This window comes from Loxodonta africana, chromosome 9 (assembly GCF_030014295.1).
Source record: "Loxodonta africana isolate mLoxAfr1 chromosome 9, mLoxAfr1.hap2, whole genome shotgun sequence".
NCBI classification, from domain to species: Eukaryota; Metazoa; Chordata; class Mammalia; order Proboscidea; family Elephantidae; genus Loxodonta; species Loxodonta africana.
Window position 1 is genome coordinate 53,661,093 of NC_087350.1, and position 22,369 is coordinate 53,683,461.

At 37.6% G+C, this 22,369-nt stretch overlaps 1 protein-coding gene across 1 annotated transcript in view; it reads right to left on the reverse strand.

The window, feature by feature from the left end:
* Window positions 1-1,067: 1,067 nt before the first annotated feature.
* LOC111749881 (olfactory receptor 1J21-like) overlaps window positions 1,068-22,369 on the reverse strand; it is a 71,683-nt gene continuing 50,381 nt past the window's right edge. The window contains exon 2 of the mRNA XM_023545339.2: window positions 1,068-2,007. Coding sequence (XP_023401107.2) covers window positions 1,068-2,007 — 940 coding nt within the window. The remainder of the gene's footprint in view (window positions 2,008-22,369) is intronic.

The following is a 22,369-nucleotide window of genomic DNA, read 5'->3' on the forward strand; positions in this document are numbered from 1 at the left end:
TCACTTTAAGGACTAAGATGTGCTTGAACCAAACCACGGTGTTTTCAATTGCCTCATATGTATGTGAAAACTGGACAATGAATAAAAGAGGGACTAATCCCTGGAGAAGGAAATCATGCTTGGTAAAGTAGAGGATCAGCAAAAAAGAGGAAGACCCTCAACGAGATGGATTAACACAGTGGCTGCAACAATGGCCTTAAGCATGACAACAATTGTGAGGATGGTGCACAACCTGGGAGTGTTTTTTTCTCCTGTACATAGGGTCATTAAGAGTTGGAACCAACTCAACTGCACCTAACAACAATAGTTTATTAGGAAGGTGATTCTAGGAAGAACCAATAAGAGATGCAAATCTGAGACATGGAAAAGTATGTAGTCAATACAGTGTATGATAATAGTATGGTAACACTGGGGGGAAATGTGGTTCAGGCCACTGAGAAAATGTCCTCCTAGAACATGCCTCAGAGAAGCCCCACCCAATAGTTCAGATAACTGGGATTTGTGCCCAGCAGCTCCCACCTGTATTTTGACTAAAAAATTCTTCTGAAGTCATTAAAATCTTATTACATCTGACCTTCCGGAGAAAAGACAAAGTTTGTCACTGTTCTCGAAAGAAGTGAGATAGTTCTGAGGCAGAGAGTCGTAAGGGTTCCCAGTAAAAATAATCACAATGGGCAAGGATTGTAGATGCCACAGGAATATGAGAAATGTATCAGTTAATTTTGTGGAAGAAAAAAAAAACATATTGGCTTAAAACAGCAATCACTTTATTTGCTCACAATTCTATGGGTCAGCTGAGCATCACTAGGCTGGGCTGACTTGTCTGTGGCTGGATGTTCTAGAAAGTCTACATATGGCCAGAAGTGTTGGAACAGCTTACTCTTCTCTTCCTGTAGTCTTTCATTCTCCATTAGACTAATGTGTGCTTCTTCACAGGAAGGTCTCAGGGTCTCAATAGCGAGAAACCGTAAGCCACCATGCATAGCATTTTCAAGTCTCTATTTTTATTTTTGCCAATAACTTATTGAACGAAACAAGTCATAACACCAGTCTAGATTCGGAGTACATTATGGTGAAAACTTTCCTTTACTGAGTATATTTCCCAGAGCTCTTTTCATGTCCTGATTTCTCAGACTGTAGATAAAGGGATTTAGCATGGGAGTGCCCAGGGTGTAAAATACACCCACAATGACATCCTTGCTATTAGAGTCACTGGATGAGGGGGAAACACACAATCCAATAATTGCTCCATAGTACAGAGACACTACAGAGAGGTGAGAGCCACAAGTGGACAAGGCTTTGCAGATCCCCTTGGTAGAGGTGACTCTCAGGATGGTGGCACCAATGTGACCATAAGAGACCAGGATGCATATGAACGGAAGGGTAATGACCACCACCCCTACAGTAAGAATAAATAGCTCATTGGTTGAGGTATCTGAGCTGGATAGCTTAAGTAAGGTAGGGAGGTCACAGAAGAAGTGAGGAAGAGTGTTGTCTCCACAGAAGGACAGATGGGCCAGGAGCAGGGTGTGCAATAGGGCATTGCCAAAGGACAACACCCAGGACACAATAACTAGCCAGAAACACAGGCTCTGACTCATGATGGTGGTATAGTGGAGGGGGTGACAAACAGCCATGTACCTATCATAGGCCATTGAGGTGAGAAGGAAACTATCAATATCAGCAAAGAATATGTAAAAGTACACCTGAGAAATGCACCCAGCATATGAAATGGATTGATTCTGCGTTTGCATGTTCATCAGCATCTTTGGTGCTATCACTGATGAGAAAGAGATGTCAGTGAGGGCCAAGTGGCTGAGGAAGAAGTACATGGGGGTGTGGAGGCGAGAGTCCAGCCTGATGAGCAGGATGATGAGTAGGTTCCCCAGCACTGTGGTGAGGTACATGCCCAGGAACAGGGCAAAGAACATGTCCTGCTGTTCCGGCCTGATGGGAAGCCCTAGAAGGAGGAATTCCGACAGGCTGCTCTGATTATCCCTCCTCATCCTGTTCTTCTCTTTTTCTGTCAATCAAAAAAGAGATGGCAATGTGAAAGAATATTACTATGATGGTCACATAATGAGAATGTATATTTGAACCACTCAGTGTAGGAATCTTGAATATCTCATGCTTTTTGCTCCACAAATGACAGTCAGTAAGTCTAACCACAGGCTATCATGAGTCCACCTAGAAATCAACAAAAGCTATTTTGGAGGAACCATGAAATATGAGAATGATTTATCAGGTCAGATCAGGTTCAAACTTGAGAATAAGAATCTAGGGAACAAGGTTAGGCAAGTAACCGGTTGTTAGAAATACTATTAAAAATAAAAAAATTAAAAAAGTTGCTGTTGAACTGATTCCCACTCATGGTGGCCCCATGTGTTGCAAAGTAGAACAACACTCCATAGGGTTTTCAAGGCTGTGGTCTTTCAGAAACACATCACCGCTCCTTTCTTCTGAGGCAGCGCAGGGTGGGTTCATACTACCAAACTTTCAATTAGTAACTGAACAAAGAGTACAAGAGAGAGACAATCTAATTAGTCTATCATCCTCTTTTAACCCCTATCTCCCTATTCTTCTCTCACACTCTTTGGTTAATGTTTTATTTCCATGGATGGTGTGGAATGAGACAATCCAGTGGGCTGCTCTGCATCTCCCAGAAATCCAGATTTGCACACATGGTGAGAAACATCATAAGGAACTACCCAAGACAAGGACCTTAAGGACAGGAATCTATGTCAATAACATAAAGGATCCAGCAACATATCTTATAGTGTAGTCATCAGTCCTCACTTATCAAAATTCTTTCTCACTCCTCAACATTTTCAGTCTACCATCACCCTTTCTATGGAAATTTTCATGGAACAGGGGAGAAAAAATACCTAAATTCTCTTCAAAGTTCCTACCTTATTTGCTCCCTCAATTCAAACCAGAGTTCTCTTGTTGAAGCCTTCAGAACACCAAGAAAGTCATTGGCTTTTCCAGTCCCATCCTAGAGTTGTCAAAGAAGAAGCCCTTTATGAGTGTTTGTCTAACCTACTTTACCAAATAACAACCTATCAATTTCCTATGATTGTACAGTAGCTATTCTACCAGTAACTCATATCCGATATTTTTCTTATAATATTTACAACACTTCCACTCTGCTAGTATGATCTATCATTCCTTTCTCTATCTGCTTCAGGTCCATTAGTCTTAGACCTGTACATATGAATGTTTACAAAATAATAAGAAATAAGAACATGTGTCCTAGAACTAAAAAAACAGAGCTCATGTATTATATAAAAACTACTAATTAATCTCAAAGTCATTCTATGGTAGCTGAGAGGTGCCTCACTGTACGAATCCTCAATCGTCTAAGAGGTTAAGTACAGATTCCATTATCTACAAATTCTGTTAACTTGACTGACATGATCTCTTGAATCCCTAGTTCTTCAGTCCTCTGTGTTAAAAATACCATTTGTAATTGGTTTCATTGAATTGTACAAGTGAAAAACATTGAATTGGCAAATTTTATGTTATCTAAATTTCTCAAGGAAAAAAATTATTAACTTGACGTTTTTACCTGAGAAAAATTACACATTCAGTTTTGGTAGTGAATAGCATGTTAATATCCAGTTTATACAAATAGATATGCAAATTAAATGTCTGATGGGCATTTATATTTTTTCCAATTTCCAAACATATTATGAATAATACCATTGTTCAGTATGAATTTACAATGGGAAAACAGAATAAAATCTGAGAAATGGAACTGCAAGGTATGTGCGTTTTCCACTTTAATATATATTTTCAGTAACAGGAAGCTAGGGTGCAGAAAACGCCTCTTCTAATGGGTTCTTTGAAATGAGTCATAAATAATAAGAAAGAGATTGCCATGTGAAGATTCTAGTTAGAATAAATATCAAGTGTAAGACTCTGACAGAAGAAAGAGCTTAGGGTATTTAAGGAACAGAAAAAATACAGGAACTTGGTTAGCTAAAGAAGGATATGAGGATGGAGAATTAAGTAGAAGTCAGGTTATTAAGGCCTTTTATGGCATGATGAAATTTTGAATTTACTGTCAGAGCAGTAAAACACCCATGAGAATCTTTAGTAAAGAAGTGATTAAAAAAAATGTAAATACTTTGTTCACTACTGGCTGAACATATTATAGTAAGGCAAGAAGGTCAGGAGGAATCTTAATAGGATACTATTGCTATAGTTCAGATACCAAATACTGGGTACTTACACCTGGATTGTGGCAGCAAAAAAGAAGACAATTGAAGAAATTTAGGATAAAATTTGGAGGAAAAACCAGCATGACTCCATGAAGGATGAAAGATAAATGAGAGAAAATATGTGTTTGCCCTATCCTCTAAATTTTGGATAGATTATCAGATCCAGATAAATTACTCTACATGAACTTAGTTTGAGGAAGCATAATTTATGCTAGGAATCAGTAGACACACTTGACACACCTACATACAATCATACCACTGATACAGTAAGAGGAACGTAAAGTCTACTGCAGCTCTGACATGGCTACTTATGTGAAAAGCACAGATTCCTTCAGCTACAAAGTATGGGATCGTTCTTCCTTTTCTCTTTAGAAGACCCAGACTTCTGTGAAGCAGGTACGGTCTCTAAGTCAAAGATGCACTGAAAGAGGAAGAAAGTTATCAGTTCACAACCAGACTCTTGTTCACACCTCCTGAGCATTGGCTGGGGTTCTACCTTACAAAACACAGAGAGGACCCAGTAGGGTAGGTCTCCCAACCTCAAGCTCCAAATTAGAGAGTAACAGCAAATAATTGCTTCATTTGCCCTTGGCTTCCTTTGGGGGAAGAACTGCTTGTTCAGGAAATAGGAGAGTTCACCCTGGAGGAATAATGGTAATAATCACAAAGCATCTACTAGAAATGTGGTGATTCATGGAACTCTTTGCCTTTTCAGTTTACATTGGAAACAACCCAACTGGAGGTTAAGTGTGTGAACAATAGATCTCTTGTTTCTGAACCTCACACTATTTCAAGAACACCAGTAACACTCTCTAACACCTTTGTTATCTAAACAAAAGAGCGAGCAAACTGATATTCCATCATCACAGTTGGACCCTGGAGAGTAGGACGGTTTCCAGGAATTTTTATCTCCTGCCCCTAGGCTGTAGAGTCGTCATTTTATTGCTGCAAGTTTGCCACAATACCATAGAGAACCCTTTGAAGAGAAGTTTTTTACTAAACCCTTCACAAAATTGATTCCAAGTTGATTCCATACATCTCTGGTTGCACTTCTTCAATGCCAGCTAGAAGATTAATATTATGGCTCATTATTCAATTGTTAATAAAGAAATTATTTTCTGAGGCAGGGCCAAGACGGTGGAGTAGTCAGATGTTTCTGGTGGTCCCTCTTACAACAAAGATCCGGAAAAAAAAAACAGTGAATAGATTATATATATGACAAGCTAGGAGCTATGAACATCAAAGACAAAGTTAAGAAATTGGACTGAGCAGCAGGGGGGAGGGAGACATGGTTCAGAAACAGCAAGGAGTTGCCAGACATGACTCAGTGGGAACCAGAACCCAGTAGGCCTAATACCCTGGTGCAACTGCGGCACGGCTGGCAGTAGCATTCAGGATGTGGTTTCCTCAGTGAGAGAGTATGAGGGGCACAGAGTCTACTCATGCCTCCGGAATCAGCAAAGAAAGCACTCTAGGCAAAAGATAAGTACTTGTGTCTAATTTACCTCATGGGAAAAAAGTACATTTTCGAAAGAACTCTCTCCCATTTATCTGGTCCCTCCTCCCTCTGCTGAAGCCCCTGAGCTGGCTTCAGTGGTGGCTGTTTCCCTGGGCCTGAGATAAGTCATGCTGTGTGCCCTGAGCCATTCTCCCGGCCTTCGAGAGAGAACAAAGTAAAAATGGGGAAAAAATAAGCTGCTGGCTCTCCTAAGCTGGGAACTCAGGGCAGAAGTGAATCTTTTGCCTGGGCACAAGCGCAACTGGTCCACGGACTTTGAACGTCTTTCTCTGTATGGATGTGTGTGGTTCCATTTCAGTAGCTTAGACCCTCATTGGCATAGTTTAACGGTGTATGTGCCTTAGATCTAACTTCAACAGTTTCAGCTGTGTTGTAGAGAGGCATATTTTTGATGTTTGACACCATCCTACCTGTTAAGCAGGGTTCTCACCTACCCACATCAGGGGCCTGAGGACTGGTGGCTCCACCCACAACACATGGCCACCCATGATGAGCATCAAAAAATAAATGATGCCTTCCAGTCCTTACGACCAAAAGCATTGGGTGCCCATGGACCACCTGAGCACTCTAGGGAACAGGGACACACTTCCCTCACAGACAGGGGACAGTTGTCAGCAACCATGCCTTGTTCAGGGCATGACCCCCTGCTGCAACAAGATACCTGTGCCTACACCAACTACCCCTGCTCCTCTAAGACTGTAGGTGATAGCCTGCATCACACACTGTGTGATAGACTACCTGGACACCTGAGCTGAATCCATACAGGAAAAGTGAATGGACTGCTACACTCGTATACCAGGTAACAGCTTTAGCCATCTGGTGACAGGAAGGTAGAGCTTCAAAGGTGCCAGTAATCAAAGTAGCTCACTTGAGTAGTCTATTTGGGCATATCAAAACAAAACAAAGCAAGACACTAGGATACAGTAGAAAAACATAAAATAAATTAATACAATAACTTATAGACGCCTAAGAGAAAACAGTCAATATCAAATCACATAAAGAAGCAGTCCATAATCACTTCAGCAAGCTCTCAAAACAAAGAATCAAGGAATCTTCCAGACAGAGAGACCTTCCTGGAATTACCAGAAGAAGAATACAAAAGATTAATATACAGAACTCTTCAAGGGATCAGGAAGGAGTTCAGGCATAATGCAGAACAAGCCAAGGAACACACAGATAAAGCAGTGGAGGAAATTAAGAAGGTTATTCAAAAGCATAATGACAAATTTAATAGGCTGCAAGAATCCATAGAGAGACAGCAAACAAAAATTCAGAAGATAAACAAAATTTCCAAATTAAACAACTCAATAGAAAGTCAGAGGAGCAGAATTGAGGAAATGGAAGTGAGAATTAGTGAGATTGAAGACAAAACACTCTGTACCAATATATTCTAAGAAAAACCAGATAAAAGAATTCTCAAAAAATGAAGAAACCCTAAGAATCATGTGGGACTCTACCAAGAAAAATAACCTATGAGTGATGGGAGAACAAGAACAGGGAGGCATAACAGAAAACACAGAGAGAATTGTTGATAATTTGTTGACAGACATCTTCCCTGATATCATGAAAGACAAAAAGATGTCTACCCAAAATGCTCATTGAACACCACAAAAGGGAGATACGAAAAGACACTCAGCAAGACATACTATAATCAAACTTGCCAAAACCAAAGATAAAGAGACAATTGTAAATGTGGCTAAGGATGAATGAAATGTGACCTGTAAAGGAGAGTCAATAAGAATAAGTCAGACTACTCAGCAGAAACTATGCAGACAAAAAGGCAATGGGATTACATATACAAAGCATTGAAGGAAAAAAAATTGCTGGCCGAGAGTCATATATTCAGCAAAACTGTCCTCAAATATGAAGGCAAAATTAGGACATTTCCAGACAAACAGAAACTTAGAGAATTTGCAAAAACCAAACTAAAACCACAAGAAATACTAAAGGGAGTCCTCAGGTTAGAAAATCAACTACATCAGATAAAAACTCAAGACTAGAACACAGGACAGATATCAATCCAGATAGGGAAATCACTAAAATAAATCAGATAAAAAATGCTCAAAACAGGGGGACAGCAATGTTGTTATGTAAAAGATGACAACATTAAATCAACAAAGAGGAACTAAAAAGTGTAGTCATGGATCTTTCATATGGAGAGGAAGTCAAGGCGATACAAAGAGATAAAAGTTTGGTTTGAACTTAGAAAAATAGGGGTAAATATTAAGGTAACCACAAAGGAGAATAACAATCCTACACATCAAAATTAAATACAAGAAAAACATAAAGAGTCACCAAAAACAAAATCAAAAACAATGAAAAAGAGGAAAAGGCAACATATAAGGAAAACCTACTCAGCACAAAAAATTAAAGGGAAAAAAGAAACTGTCAACAACACACAAAAAAAAGACATCAAAATGACTGCACTAAGCTCATATCTATCCATGATTATGCTGAATATAGAATGCACCGATAAAAAGACAGAGTGGCAGAATGGATAAGAAACATAATCCATCCATATGCTGCCTACATGAGACATGCCTTAGAATTAAAGACACAAACAAACTAAAACTCAAAGGATGGAAAAAATATATATCAAGGAAACAACAATCAAAAAAGAACAGGAGTGGCAGTATTAATTTCTGATAAAATAGACTTTAAAGTTAAAACCACCACAAAAGATAAGGAAGGACACTACATAATGATTAAAGGGACAACATACCAGGAGGATATAATAATAATAAATGTTAACACACTCAACAACAGGGCTTCAAGATACATAAAACAAACTCTAACAACATTGAAAAGTGAGAAACACAGCTCCACAATAATAGTAGGAGACTTCAACACACCGTTTTCAGTGAAGGAGAGAACATCCAGAAAGAAGCTCAATAAAGACACAGAAGATCTAAAGGCCACAATCAACCAACTTGACCTCATAAGACATATACATAACACTCCACCAACAGCAGCCAAGTATACTTTCTTTTCTAGTCCCCGTGGAACATTCTCCAGAATACAGCACATATTAGATCATAAAGCAAGCCTTAACAGAATCAAAAACAACAAAATATTACAAACATCTTCTCTGACCATAAAGCCATAAAAGTAGAAACCAATAACAGAAAAAACAGGCAAAAGAAATCAAACAGAAGAAACTGAACAACAAGCTTGTTCAAAAACCACAGGGTTATAGAAGAAATTAAGGATGGAATAAAGAAATTCATAGAATTCCATGAGAATGAAAACATTTTCTATCAGAACCTTTGGGACACAGCTAACGAAGTGCTCAGAGGTCAATTTATAGCAATAAATGCACACATCAAAAAAGAGAAAGGGCCCAAACTAAAGAAATATCCCTACAACTTCAACAAATAGAAAGAGAGCAACAAAAGGAACCCTCAGGCACCAGAAGAAAGCAAATAGTAAAAATTAGAGCAGAATTAAATGAAATAGAGGACAGAAAAACAACTGAAAGAGTTAAGACCAAATGCTGGTTCTTTGAAAAGGTCAAGAAAATCAATATAAAGGTTGGCCAAACTGACAAAAGAAAAACAGGAGATGAAGCAAATAACCCCAATAAGAAATGAGATGGGTGATATCACAACAGACCCAAATGAAATTAAAAGAATCATAACAGAATACTGTGAAAAACTGTACTTCAACAAATTTGAAAATTCAAAGGAAATGGACAAATTTCTAGAAATACATTAGCTACCTAAACAAACACAAACTGACGTAGAAAAACTAAATAAACCTATAACAAAAGAAGAGATTGAAGAGGTAATTAAAAAACACCCAACAAAAACAACAAAAACGCCCTGTCCTGATGGCTTCACCGGAGAACTCTACCAAAGTTCCAGAGAAGAGTCAACACCAGTACTACTAAAGATATTTCAGAGCATAGAAATGGATGGATTACTCCCGAACTCATTCCATTAAGCCAGCATATCCCTGATACCAAAACCATGTAGACACCAAAAAAAAAGAAAATTACTGACCACTATCCCTCATGAACATAGACACAAAAATCCTCAACAAAATTCTAGCCAATAGAATTCAACAACATGTTAAAAAAATAATTCAACATGCCCAAGTGGGATTCATAACAGGTATGCAGGGATGGCTCAACATTAGAAAAATAATCAATGTAATCCATCACATATATAAAACAAAAGAAGCACATGATCTTGTCAATTGATGCAGAATATGCATTTGACAAAGTCCAACACCCATTCACGATAAAGACTCTCAGTAAAATAGGAATAGAAGGGAAATTCCTCATTATAACAAAGGGCATTTATACAAAGCCAACAGCCAACATCATCCTAAATGGAGAGAGTCTGAAAGCATTCCTTTCGAGAACAGGAACCAGACAAGGATGTTAATACAAAAAAAAAAAAAATTTTTTTTTTTTTTTTATTCAACATTGTGCTGGAGGTCCTAGCCAGAGCAATTAGGCTAGAAAAAGAAATAAACAGCTTCCAAATTGGTAAGGAAGAAGTAAAAGTATCTATATTTGCAGATGATATGATCTTATACACAGAAAATCCCAAAGAATCCACAAGAAAACTACTGAAACTGATAGAGGGTTTCAGCAAAGTATGAGGATACAAGATAAACATAAAAAAAACTCAGTTGGATTCCTCTACACCAACAAAGAGAATGTTGAAGAGGAAATGACCAAATCTACACTGTTTACAATAGCGCCCCCAAGAAGATAAAATATTTTGGAATAAGTCTAACCAGAGACATAAAAACCTGTACAAAGAAAACTACAAGATGCTAGTGCAAGAAAACTAAAGAGAACTACATAAGTGGAAAAGCATACCTTGTTCATAGATAGGAAGACTCAATATTGTGAAAATGTCACCTCTACCCAAAGTGATCTACACATACAATGCAATCCCCATCCAAATTCCAACGACATTTTTTAACGAGGTGGAGAAACAAATCACCAACTTCATATGGAAAGGGAAGAGGCCCAAATAAGTAAAACATTGCTGAAGAAGAACAAAGTGGGATGCCTCACACTACCTGATTTTAGAGCCTATTATACCACCACGGTAGTCAAAACAGCCTGGTACTGGTACAACAATACATATGTAGACCAATGGAACAGAATTGAAAATTCATCCACCTGTGAGCAGCTGATATTTGACAAAGGCCCAAAGTCTGTTAAATGGGGGAAAAGACAGTCTCTTCAACAAATGGGGCTGGCATAATTGGATATCCATCTGAAAAAAAATGAAACAGGACCCATACCTCACACCATGCACAAAAACTAACTCAAAATGGATCAAAGACCTAAATATAAAATCTAAGCTGACAAAGATCAGGGAATAAAAATTAAAGACAATGCTAGGAGCCCTAATACATGGCATAAACAGAATACAAAACAAAACTGACAATGCACAGACACCGGAAGAGAAACTACATAACTGGGAGCTCCTAAAAATCAAGCACTTATGCTCATCGAAAGACTTCACCAAAAGAGTAAAAAGACAATCTACAGAGTAGGAAACAATTTTTGGCGATGACATACTTGATCAAGGTCTACTGTCTAAAATCTACAACAACAACAAAAAAAATCTACAGGATACTGCAAAACCTCAACAACAAAAAGAAAAATAACCCAATTAAAAAATGGGCAAAGCATATGAACAGGCACTTCACCAAAAAGACATTCCAGAGGCTACCAGATACATGAGGACATGCTCACGATCATTAGTCATTAGAGAAATGCAAATTAAAACTACAATGAGATACCATCTCACCTCAATAAAGCTAGCATTAATCCAGAAAACACAAAATAATGAAAGTTGCAGAGGTTGTGGAGAAACTGGAACACTTTTACACAGCTGGAGGAAATGTAAAATGGTACAACCAATTTGGAAATTGATTTGGTGCTTCCTTAAAAAGCTAGAAATAGAAGTACCGTACTATCCAGTAATCCCATTCCTTGGAATATATCCTAGAGATATAAAAGCCGTCACATGAATAGATAAATGTACACCCATGTTCATTGCAGCACTGTTCACAATAGCAAAAAGATGGAAACAACCTAGGTGCCCACCAACAGATGAATGTATAAACAAATTACGGCATGTTCACACAATGGAATACTACGCAACGATAAAGAACAACAATGAATTCTCAAAACATCTCACGACATGGCTGAATATGGAAGGCATTATGCTGAGTGAAATTAGTTGCAAAAGGACAAATATTGAGTGAGGCCACTATTATAAAAACTCAAGAAAAGGTTTAAATGCAGAAGAAATTCTTTGATGGTTATGAAGGTGGGGAGGGAGGGAGAGGGAGAGTCAATAACTGCATAGCAGACAAGAATTAGGTGAAGGGAAGGACAACACACAATACAGGGAAGTCAGCACAACTGGCAAGTGTTGTATTATCTATATTTTTACGACAATTAAAAAAAAAAACACAAAATCTATGGAACCTGACCTGATTTAGTGCCAAGCTGAGAATATTCACAAGGATAGTGATAGAGACTATTAACAGGCTCTTCAGCTAAAAACTACCTACCTTTAGGTGCTTGTTGCGGAGCTCAGGGACCTTCTGGCCTTCTAGTTTTCTGGCCTGGGAGCTGGTATGGCCTGAAGGAGAGGGTGTGAGGCTGCCCAGTCAGGATCACAGTGGTGGCCTGGCCTGGAATGGCCTGCCCTGGGCTGCCCTGTCTTAACTTGGGTTCCTCCTGGAAAATGGCCAGAAGCTTCTGGGTTGAGGACTGAACGAGCTACTGCACCACCTGAAAAGGCTATCACTCTATCACATGGGGTTTCCTGAGGCTAGAGCCTGAAGAAGTCTGGGTGCAGAAGGGGAACATCCTGCCACCTCAAGCATCTCCAGCTAAGTCAGTTGCTGGTGATTGCTCTCCCACCTCCCCCATTCCGTCTCCAAAACTGGACACATAAAACCTGCTGTAATCATTTCAAATCCTACTCATAGAGACCCTATAGGACAGTGTAGAATTGCCCCATAAGGTTTCCTAGGCTGTTCTTTTTATGGATGCAGATTGCCACATCTTTCTCCCATGGAGTGATTGGTGGGTTCAAACCTCCCACCTTTCAGTTAGCAGGTGAGTGCTTAACCACTGAGCCATCAGGGCTCCTTAGACTTCACCATAGCCTCCAGGAAAGGCCTAGGTGTAGCTAGGGTCCCAGCTTTGAGGAGACAGAGCTGGGTTCAGACCAGCTTCTCCCTCTTTCCAGTTATGTAACCTTGAACTAGTCTTTGTGCTTCTCAGTGCCTCCCCGTCTCTCAACCTGCACAATGGGGATCATTTTAGTATCTGCTTCCTAAGGACATCATCAGGTGTATGTGAGGTAATACCTATAAAACCCTGGGCTGGTGTCTAGTGTAGCTAATGCACAAATGTAGAGATGGAAGAATTACAAGAAGGGGTGGGAAGCAGCATGGAGTACATCTGAAAGCAGAGCTGGGACCTGGCAGGGTGATCTTGAGAAAGCCACTTTCCCTTTTGACTTAGTTTTTCAGTCTGCACCATGAAAAAAAAAAAAAAAGGGCGTTGAAATTAAACGAAAATCAGACACCATCACTCTTTGGCATAAATCCCTCCAATAACTTTATTTTCTCTATAGATCTTGCTCTTGTCTTTCATTTGTATTTGTTTTCATACTTTTGTTCATCTCCGCATTCAGCTTGTAAGATCCTGAGGGACAGGGGCCCATGCCGGTCATTTTAGTGCCTCACCAGGGGCCTAACACAACTCCTGGCACAGATGAGTGCTTGGAGCATAGCTGCTGAATGAATAAATAAGATGATCTTGGAGGCCCCTTCCCTTCCCTAGCTATCTCACAATGTGGCTATAAACAAAACACACACTTGTGTTTTGGGATCAAGTCAACAGATATCAGGGGCCATAGGTGAGCAAAGGATCAGTATTTACAAGCTCTTAAGTGATGCATATTAAGTGATGCATGAAGCCTCTTTTGCTCCCCTATTTCCCTCCTCAGGCCCTGTGCTGTCCAGTTCACTTACAACGCATCCTGTTGTGTGAGCTTTGGTAGTTTGCGTGTTTCAAGGAATTGAACCATTTCATCTAAGATACTGAATTTATTGGCATAAAGTTCTTAATAATATTTCTGTATTAGCCCATTCATGTGTGTGTCATATGTAATGGTGACACGTCTCTTATTCCGGATAGTTGCAATTTGTGTATTATCTTTTTACATTTAATCAGTCAGGAAGTATATCAATCATATTGATCTTCTCAAAGAAGCTTTTTACTTTAATTTGTTTTTCTTTCTTGTTATTCTGTTTTCTATTTCTTTGATTTCTCTTCTGGTCTCTATTTTTCCTGTTCTTCTGTTTACTGTGGATTTAATTTGCTCTACTTTGTCTTTTTTCCTAAGGTAGAATACGAAGTCATTGATTTGAGATCTTTCCACTTTAATAATACAGGCATTAAGTGCTGTAAAATTTCCCCCGAAATACTGTTTTAGTGCTGTCTCACAAATTTTAATGTTATGTTTTTTTCATTTTCACTCGTTCAAAATAATTTCTAATCTCCCTTTTAATTTCTTCTTTGATCCATGATCTATTTCAAGTTTTTTTTTTTTTTTTAACATTTTTTTTTCCAATTATTTAGGGGATTTTCCAGAGATCTTTCTGTTATGGTTACTAATTTAGTTCTAATGTGGTGAGAACAAGTTTGAATCGACTCGACAGCAACAGGTTTTTTTTGGTGGTAAGAATACATAATTTTATGACTGCAAGCTTTTTGCATCTTTTGAGACTTGATTTATGGTCCAGAAAATGGTCCTGAAGGGCAGGGCCCTCAATTTTTAAATATTAAAAAACTGTATTTAGTTTTTGTTAGTTGGAGTGTTCTATAAATAAATATTAATTAAATAGGCCGATAGTGTTGTTCAAGTCTTCTGTATATTTATTAATTTTCTGCCCACTTGTTATATCAATTGTTGAAAGAGGCTTCTGGAAAGCTTTACCTACTGTTGTGGAGTCCTGATAGTGCAGTAGTTAAGAGCTATAGCCGCTAACCAAAATGTTGGCAGTTTGAATCCAGAGCCACTCCATGGAAACCCTATGGGGCAGTTCTACTCTGCTCTATAGGGTCACTATAAGCTGGAATCGACTCCACAGCACTGGGTTTTTGGTTTGGGTAAATACTGAAAAACTGTATATTTAGTTTTTGTGAGGCAAAGTGTTCTATAAATGTCAATCAAGTAGGCTTATAGTGTTGTTCAAGTCTTCCACATCTTTACTGGTTTTCTGCCCACTTGTTTTATCAGTTGTTGAGAGAGGCTAACAGAAATCTTCACCTATTGTTGTAGATTCAGATGGCTAAAATTAAACCAACTGACCTTACCTAACAGCTAGAATGTGGAGCAATTAAGTATTTATGACATAAATATAAAAGTGTACAGCCCCTTTGAAAAAAAAATATTTTGATGGTTTATTTTAAACATATAGTTACCATAATCCAGTCAGCAGTTTCATGCTTAGATATTTATCAAAGAGAATTAAAAAAAATCTATCTACACAAATATTTTACATAAATATAGAACCTTTTAAATGCTACGGCTGCTAACCAAAGGGTCGGCAGTTCGAATCCACCAGGTGCTCCTTGGAAACTCTATGGGGCAGGTCTACTCTGTCCTATAGGGTCACTATGAGTCAGAATCGACTCGATGGCACTGTGTTTTGCTTTTATTTATAATAACCCCAAACTGGAAACCACCTAAATGTCCATCAGTAAGTGATCAAACAAGCAAATTGTGCTATAGTCATACAGTTGAACACTCTTGTTAGTTGTTGTCAAATTGGCTCCACCTTATGGTGGCCTTATGTATAACAGAACAAAACTTTGCCCACTCCTGTGCCATCTTTATGATTGTTCGTATGTTTGAGTCTATTTTTGTGGCTGTGTGTCAATCTGCCTTGCCTAGGTTTTTCCTCATTTTTTAGACCATCTCCTTTTCCAAACATGATATCTTTTCTAGTGGTTGGAAATGAACAATAGTCAGCAATAACAAGAACATATCTGCTTATATACATAACAAATGGATGAATTATAAAAATATTGGGCTAAGTAAAAGAAGTCAGTTACAAAAGAAAACATCTCATATGATTCCACTGATTTGACATTTCAGAACAGACTAAACTAATACCTATTGAGAGAAAGGAGATCAGTGGTTGTCTGGTGGCCATGGATTCATAGATGATTGATTGTTGAGGACTATGGAACTTTTTGTGATGATAGAAATATTTCAATTTTTTATTGTGGTTATGGTTTTACAGGTGCAAACTTTTGTCAAAATTCACCAAATTCTACACTTAAAATGGGTATCATGGTATGTATATTATACCTCAATAAAGTTGTTTTTTAAAAAATGTACACATATCTAAGCAATATATTTTTTAGTGTTCCAAGTATTATGATTAAAGCTATAAAAAGTTAATGTAATAATAAACCCTATTTCAGGATACTGGTTACCTTTGTGAGGGTGGCCCCAGAATAAGATAATGATGAGAATACATGTAGATGCAACTGATGATAATCTAATTTTTAAGTTGGTATTGCGTTCATAGGAATTAATTTTACCATGCTTCATAATTTTATGTATATACATTACATACTCATAATACAAAAAAAAGTGAAAAATTAATGTCCTTCCTAATGCAATAGAATTTATAGATGGGTCTTTCATGGAGATGTGAAGGAATTCTGCAATCCTTAGTGGCCAAATGATATTTTATGAGAGGTTTTCTCACCTGCCCTATGCAGAGTTGTGTGAGACATTCACATGAATCAATGACATTGGTAGAAGGAAATGGACTCTGGTCTCAAAGGAGTTTCCCCCAAGCAACCAATTTATTTCTGATGATGGTGGCAGACATAAATGGGGACACTGGCTCCAACTTTAGGGAAGATTCTCAGTTCTAGTGCCATTAGCAGAAACAACAGGTACATTTGTTCTCCATGGACTGCAGCAGCATGAGACAGACAGATGATTAGGAACAATAGTATCCAGGCAACATAAACCTCCTTTATTAATGAAACCTAGGCTTAGATTTATCTTCTCAAGGCCTGAACTGACCTGGGATGGTGCAAACCCCACAGCTTCCTGGATTCATCAAGGGAAGAGGGGAATGAAAAGAAGAAGAAAAAAGACCTCAAGAGTGAGAGGGGAGCAAGACTAATTTAGCATAAATTTGACTTTATTTTACCCTCAAACTGGCAAAGCAATGCACATTAATTATGTCTTTAATTACATTATTGATATTCCTGCATGCTTTATGATATATTTTCCAATATTATCTCATATGGACCATTTGCAATTCTAATTTCCATAAGTAAAAAAAATATTTTTTTTTTTTGGATTTTTTTCAAAAACCACTGTTGTCCCTTAAAGCCACAGATTAGGCATTATTCATCACAGAATTCAGAGTCTTTCAATAGTTTAATTAATAGATAATAAGTTGCCTGTAAAAGTTTCTTAAGTGAATGAATTATATCATTTGATGGCAGCTTATTGGAAGGAGATTTATATATTTTTTAAAAGATATAAATTAAAGAAAATATTTCGGTTTCATCCTGGTCTTAATGGGGAACCCATTCAAGTCTATCACTATTAAATGCTATGTTAGCTTTAGATTTTTCATAGGTGCCCTTTATCAACTTAAGTAAATTCCCTCTGTTCATAGTTTTCTGAAAATGTTTTATCAAGAATGGATGTTTGCAATAAAGAACAATGATTAATCCACAAAATATCTCACAACGTGGATGAATCTGGAGGGCATTATGTTGAGTGATATAAGTCAATCACAAAAAGACAAATAAGATCACTATTACAAAAAACCAAGAAAAGGTTTACACACAGAAAAAAAAATCTTTCATGATTATGAGGTAGGGGAGGGGTAGGGAGAGGAAATCACTAACTAGATATTAGTCAAGTGTTACCTTTGGTCAAGGGAAAGAAAACACACATTATAGGGGAAGTCAGCACATCTTGACCAAAGCAAAGCCACAGAAGCTTCATGGACACATCCAGACACATGAAGGACAGAGTTACTGGGGCTGAGGGCTGGAGACCATGGTCTCTGGGAACATCTAGGTAAATTGGCATAACATAGTTCATAAAGAAAATGTTCTACACCCTGCTTTGGTGAGTAGTGCCTGGGGTCTTAAAAGCTTGCAAGCAGCCAACTAAGTTATATCTATGGGTCCCATCCTGACAGAAGCAAAGAAAAATGAAGAAAACCAGACACGAGGAAAAACACCAGTACAAAGGAGTAACAGACCACCTGAACACAGCCTATACCAGCTGAGCCTAGAAGGACTAGTTGGTCCCTGGCTACCACCTCTAACCACTATGACAGGGATCACAATAAAGGGTCTCTGACACAGCAAGAGAAAAATGTAGAACAAAATTCAAATTCACAAAAAATAAAATAAAAGACCAGATTTACTGGTCTGACATAGACTGGAGGAATCCCCGAAGGTTTGGCTAATTCAGAACTGAAGCCGCTTCAGAAGTCCACCTTTCAGCCAAAGATTAGACAGGCCCCTCGACGGCACTGGGTTATATAAAACAAAAAATAACACTTGTGAGGAATGTGCTTTCTTAGTTCAGTCAGGTATAGGAGACCAAATAAGCAACACTTACCCAAAAGCCAAGAAGTGAAGGAAGGAAGGGACTGGAAAACTAGACGAATGGACATGGAGAATCTGAGGTGGAAAGGGAAAGTGGGAGTGTACTGACACATTGTGGGGCACAAAACACCTTGTCTACAAATTTTTGAATGAGAAACTAATTTGCAGTATAAACTTCCACTTAAGCATTTTTTTAAAGCATAATAAAATTAATTAAAAAAAGAATGCATGTTGGATTTTGTCAAAATTTTATTGCATATGCTGAGATGGTAATATGGATTTTATTCATTTGTCTATTAAAAGGGTGAATTACAACGATTGCTTTTCAACTGCCAAACCAACCTTGCATTGCTGAAATGAACCCTACTTTGGTCATGATGTGTTATTCTTTTTTGTTTGTTTGTTTTAGCAATATTTTGTTGTATTTTTCGTGAAAATGTACACAGCAATAAACGTTCCCATTCAACAATTTCTACACATATTGTTCAGAGACATTGGTTACATTCTCCGCATTGTGTCAACATTCTCATTATTTCCATTCTCATTGTTCTGTTCCCATTAACCTAGTCTCACTGTCCCCCAACCTTCTCACCTATGCTTTAGAGTAATCGTTGACCATTTGGTGTCATATAGATGAATTTTTAGCTGTGTTATCCATTTTATAGATAAACTTTTGTTAATATTTTTGCATCAATGTTTATAGGAGATATTAGATTCTGCTTTTATTTTCTTGTATTAACTTCTTATGGATTTGGTATTAGGGTAATGCTGGACGTTAGAATGGGTTGTGAAGTTCCCTTCTCTTCAATATTCTAGAAGAGTTTGTGGAGAATTGGTACTATTTCTCTCTTAAATGTGGTAGAATTCACAAGAGATCATCTGTATCTATAGTTTTCTTTATAAGGATAATTTAAACTACAAATTCAATTTATTTAACTGATATAGGGCTGTTAAGATTATCTATTTCTTCTTAAATGGACTTAGGTATTTTTTGTCATTCAATTAATTTGTTTCATTAAAGTTGTCAAACGTATTGATATTAGTTGTTCATAACATTCTCTGTTTTCCTTTGAATATCTGTAGAATCCATAATGATGTTATCTCCCATTCTTAATCTTTATAATATGTGTCCTCCCTTTTACTGTTTCCCAGTTTTCCTAGATAAAGTCTTATTGATTTTATTGTTCTTCTAAAAGAACCCGTTTTTGGTTTAATTAAAATTTTCTGTCACTTATGTTTTCTATTAATTTTGTCATTATCTTCACTGTTTCTTTCATGTGCTTACTCTGCATTAAATTTGCTCTTCTTTATCTGGTTTCTTATGGTGGATCCCAGGCCATTCTTCTTTCCTAACATAGATGTTTAGTGCTATATATTTCCCCTTTTGCACTCACTGCTAAAGCTACATTCTGCAAGTTTGATATGTTTTCCATTCATTTTCATTCCTAAAAAATGTTGTAATCTCATTTTTTATTTCTTCTTCAATCCATGGATTATTTCAAAATGTGCTATTTATTTTCCAAATATCTGGAGATTTTCCAGATATCTTTTTGTAATTGGTTTCTAATTTAATTACATCATGGTCAGAGAACACACTTTGTATGATTTAAAATCTTTTAAATGTATCAAGACTTGTTATATTACCCAAAATTCATTAATTTATCAGGGCTTTTAATGATCCCATGCTAACATGAGATACGAAAATTTGTTATCTATAAAATAAAAAAATTTACAAAATCAGTCTCATAATTGGTCTCCCTGCTTTCACACTTGCTTTCCTTCAACAAAAGATCCAGGATAAGTAAAATTATCTTCATTTGCAGATGACATGATTTTATACACAGAAAACCCTAAGGAATCCTCCAGAAAACTACTGAAACTAATAGAAGAGTTTGGCAGGGTCTCAGGTTATAAGATAAACATACAAAAATCACTTGGATTCCTCTACATCAACAAAAAGAACACCTAAGAGGAAATCACCAAATCAATACCATTCACAGCAGCCCCCAAGAAGATAAAATACTTAGGAATAAATCTTACCAAAGATGTGAAAGACCTATACAAAGAAAACTACAAAATATTACTACAAGAAACTAAAAAGGACCTACATAAGTGGAAAAACATACCTTGCTCATGGATGGGAAGACTCAACATAGTAAAAATGTCTATTCTACCAAAAGCCATCTATACATACAATACACTTGCGATCCAAATTCCAATGACATTTTTTAATGTGATGGAGAAACAAATCACCAACTTCATATGGAAGGGAAAGAAGTCCCGGAGTAGTAAAGCATTACCGAAAAAGAAGAAAGTGGGAGGCCTCACTCTACCTGATTTCAGAACATATTATACAGCCACAGTAGTCAAAGCAGCCTGGTACTGGTACAACAACAGGCACATAGACCAATGGAACACAATTGAGAACCCAGATATAAATCCATCCACATATGAGCAGCTGATATTTGACAAAGGCCCAGTGTCAGTTAACTGGGGAAAAGATAGTCTTTTAAACAAATGGTGCTGGCATAACTGGGTATCCATTTGCAAAAAAATGAAACAGGACCCATACCTCACACCATGCACAAAAACTAACTCCAAGTGGATCAAACACCTAAACATAAAGACTAAAACGATAAAGATCATGGAAGAAAAAATAGGGATAATGTTAGGAGCCCTAATACAAGGCATAAACAGAATAAAAAACATTACCAAAAATGATGAAGAGAAACCAGATAACTGGGAGCTCCTAAAAATCAAACACCTATGCTCATCTAAAGACTTCACCAAAAGAGTAAAAAGACCACCTACAGATTGGGAAAAAATTTTCAGCTATGACATCTCCGACCAGCGCCTGATCTCTAAAATCTATATGATTCCTTTAAAACTCAACCACAACAAGACAAACAACCCAATCAAAAAGTGGGCAAAGGATATGAACACACACTTCACTAAAGAAGATATTCAGGCATCTAACAGATACATGAGAAAATGCTCTCGATCATTAGCCATTAGAGAAATACAAATTAAAACTACGATGAGATTCCATCTCACTCCAACAAGGCTGGCATTAATCCAAAAAACACAAAATAATAAATGTTGGAGAGGCTATGGAGAGATTGGAACTCTTATACACTGCTGGTGGGAATGTAAAATGGTACAACCACTTTGGAAATCTATCTGGCGTTTTCTTAAAAAGTTAGAAGTTGAACTACCATACAACCCAGAAATCCCACTCCTCGGAATATACCCTAGAGAAATACGAGCCTTCACACAAACAGATATATGCACACCCATGTTTATTGCAGCACTGTTTACAATAGCAAAAAGATGGAAGCAACCAAGGTGTCCATCAATGGATGAATGGTTAAATAAATTATGGTATATTCACACAATGGAATACTACACATCGATAAAGAACAGTGAGGAATCTCTGAAACATTTCATAACATGGAGGAACCTGGAAGGCATTATGCTGAGTGAAATTAGTCACAGGCTAAAGGACAAATATTGTATAAGACCACTAGTATAAGATCTTGAGAAGTAGTATAAACAGAGAAGAACACATACTTTTGTGGTTACGAGGGGGGGAGGGAGGGAGGGTGGGAGAGGGTTATTTACTGATTAGTTAGTAGATAAGAACTACTTCAGGCGAAGGGAAAGACAATACTCAATACACAGAAGGTCAGCTCAACTGGACTGGACCAAAAGCAAAGAAGTTTCCGGGATAAACTGAATGCTTCAAAGGTCAGCGGAGCAAGGGCGGGGGTTTGGGGACTATGGCTTAAGGGGACTTCTAAGTCAATTGGCAAAATAATTCTATTATGAAAACATTCTGCATCCCACTTTGAAATGTGGCATCTGGGGTCTTAAATGCTAACGAGCGGCCATCTAAGATGCATCAATTGGTCTCAACCCACCTGGATCAAAGGAGAATGAAGAACACCAAGGTCATACGATAACTAT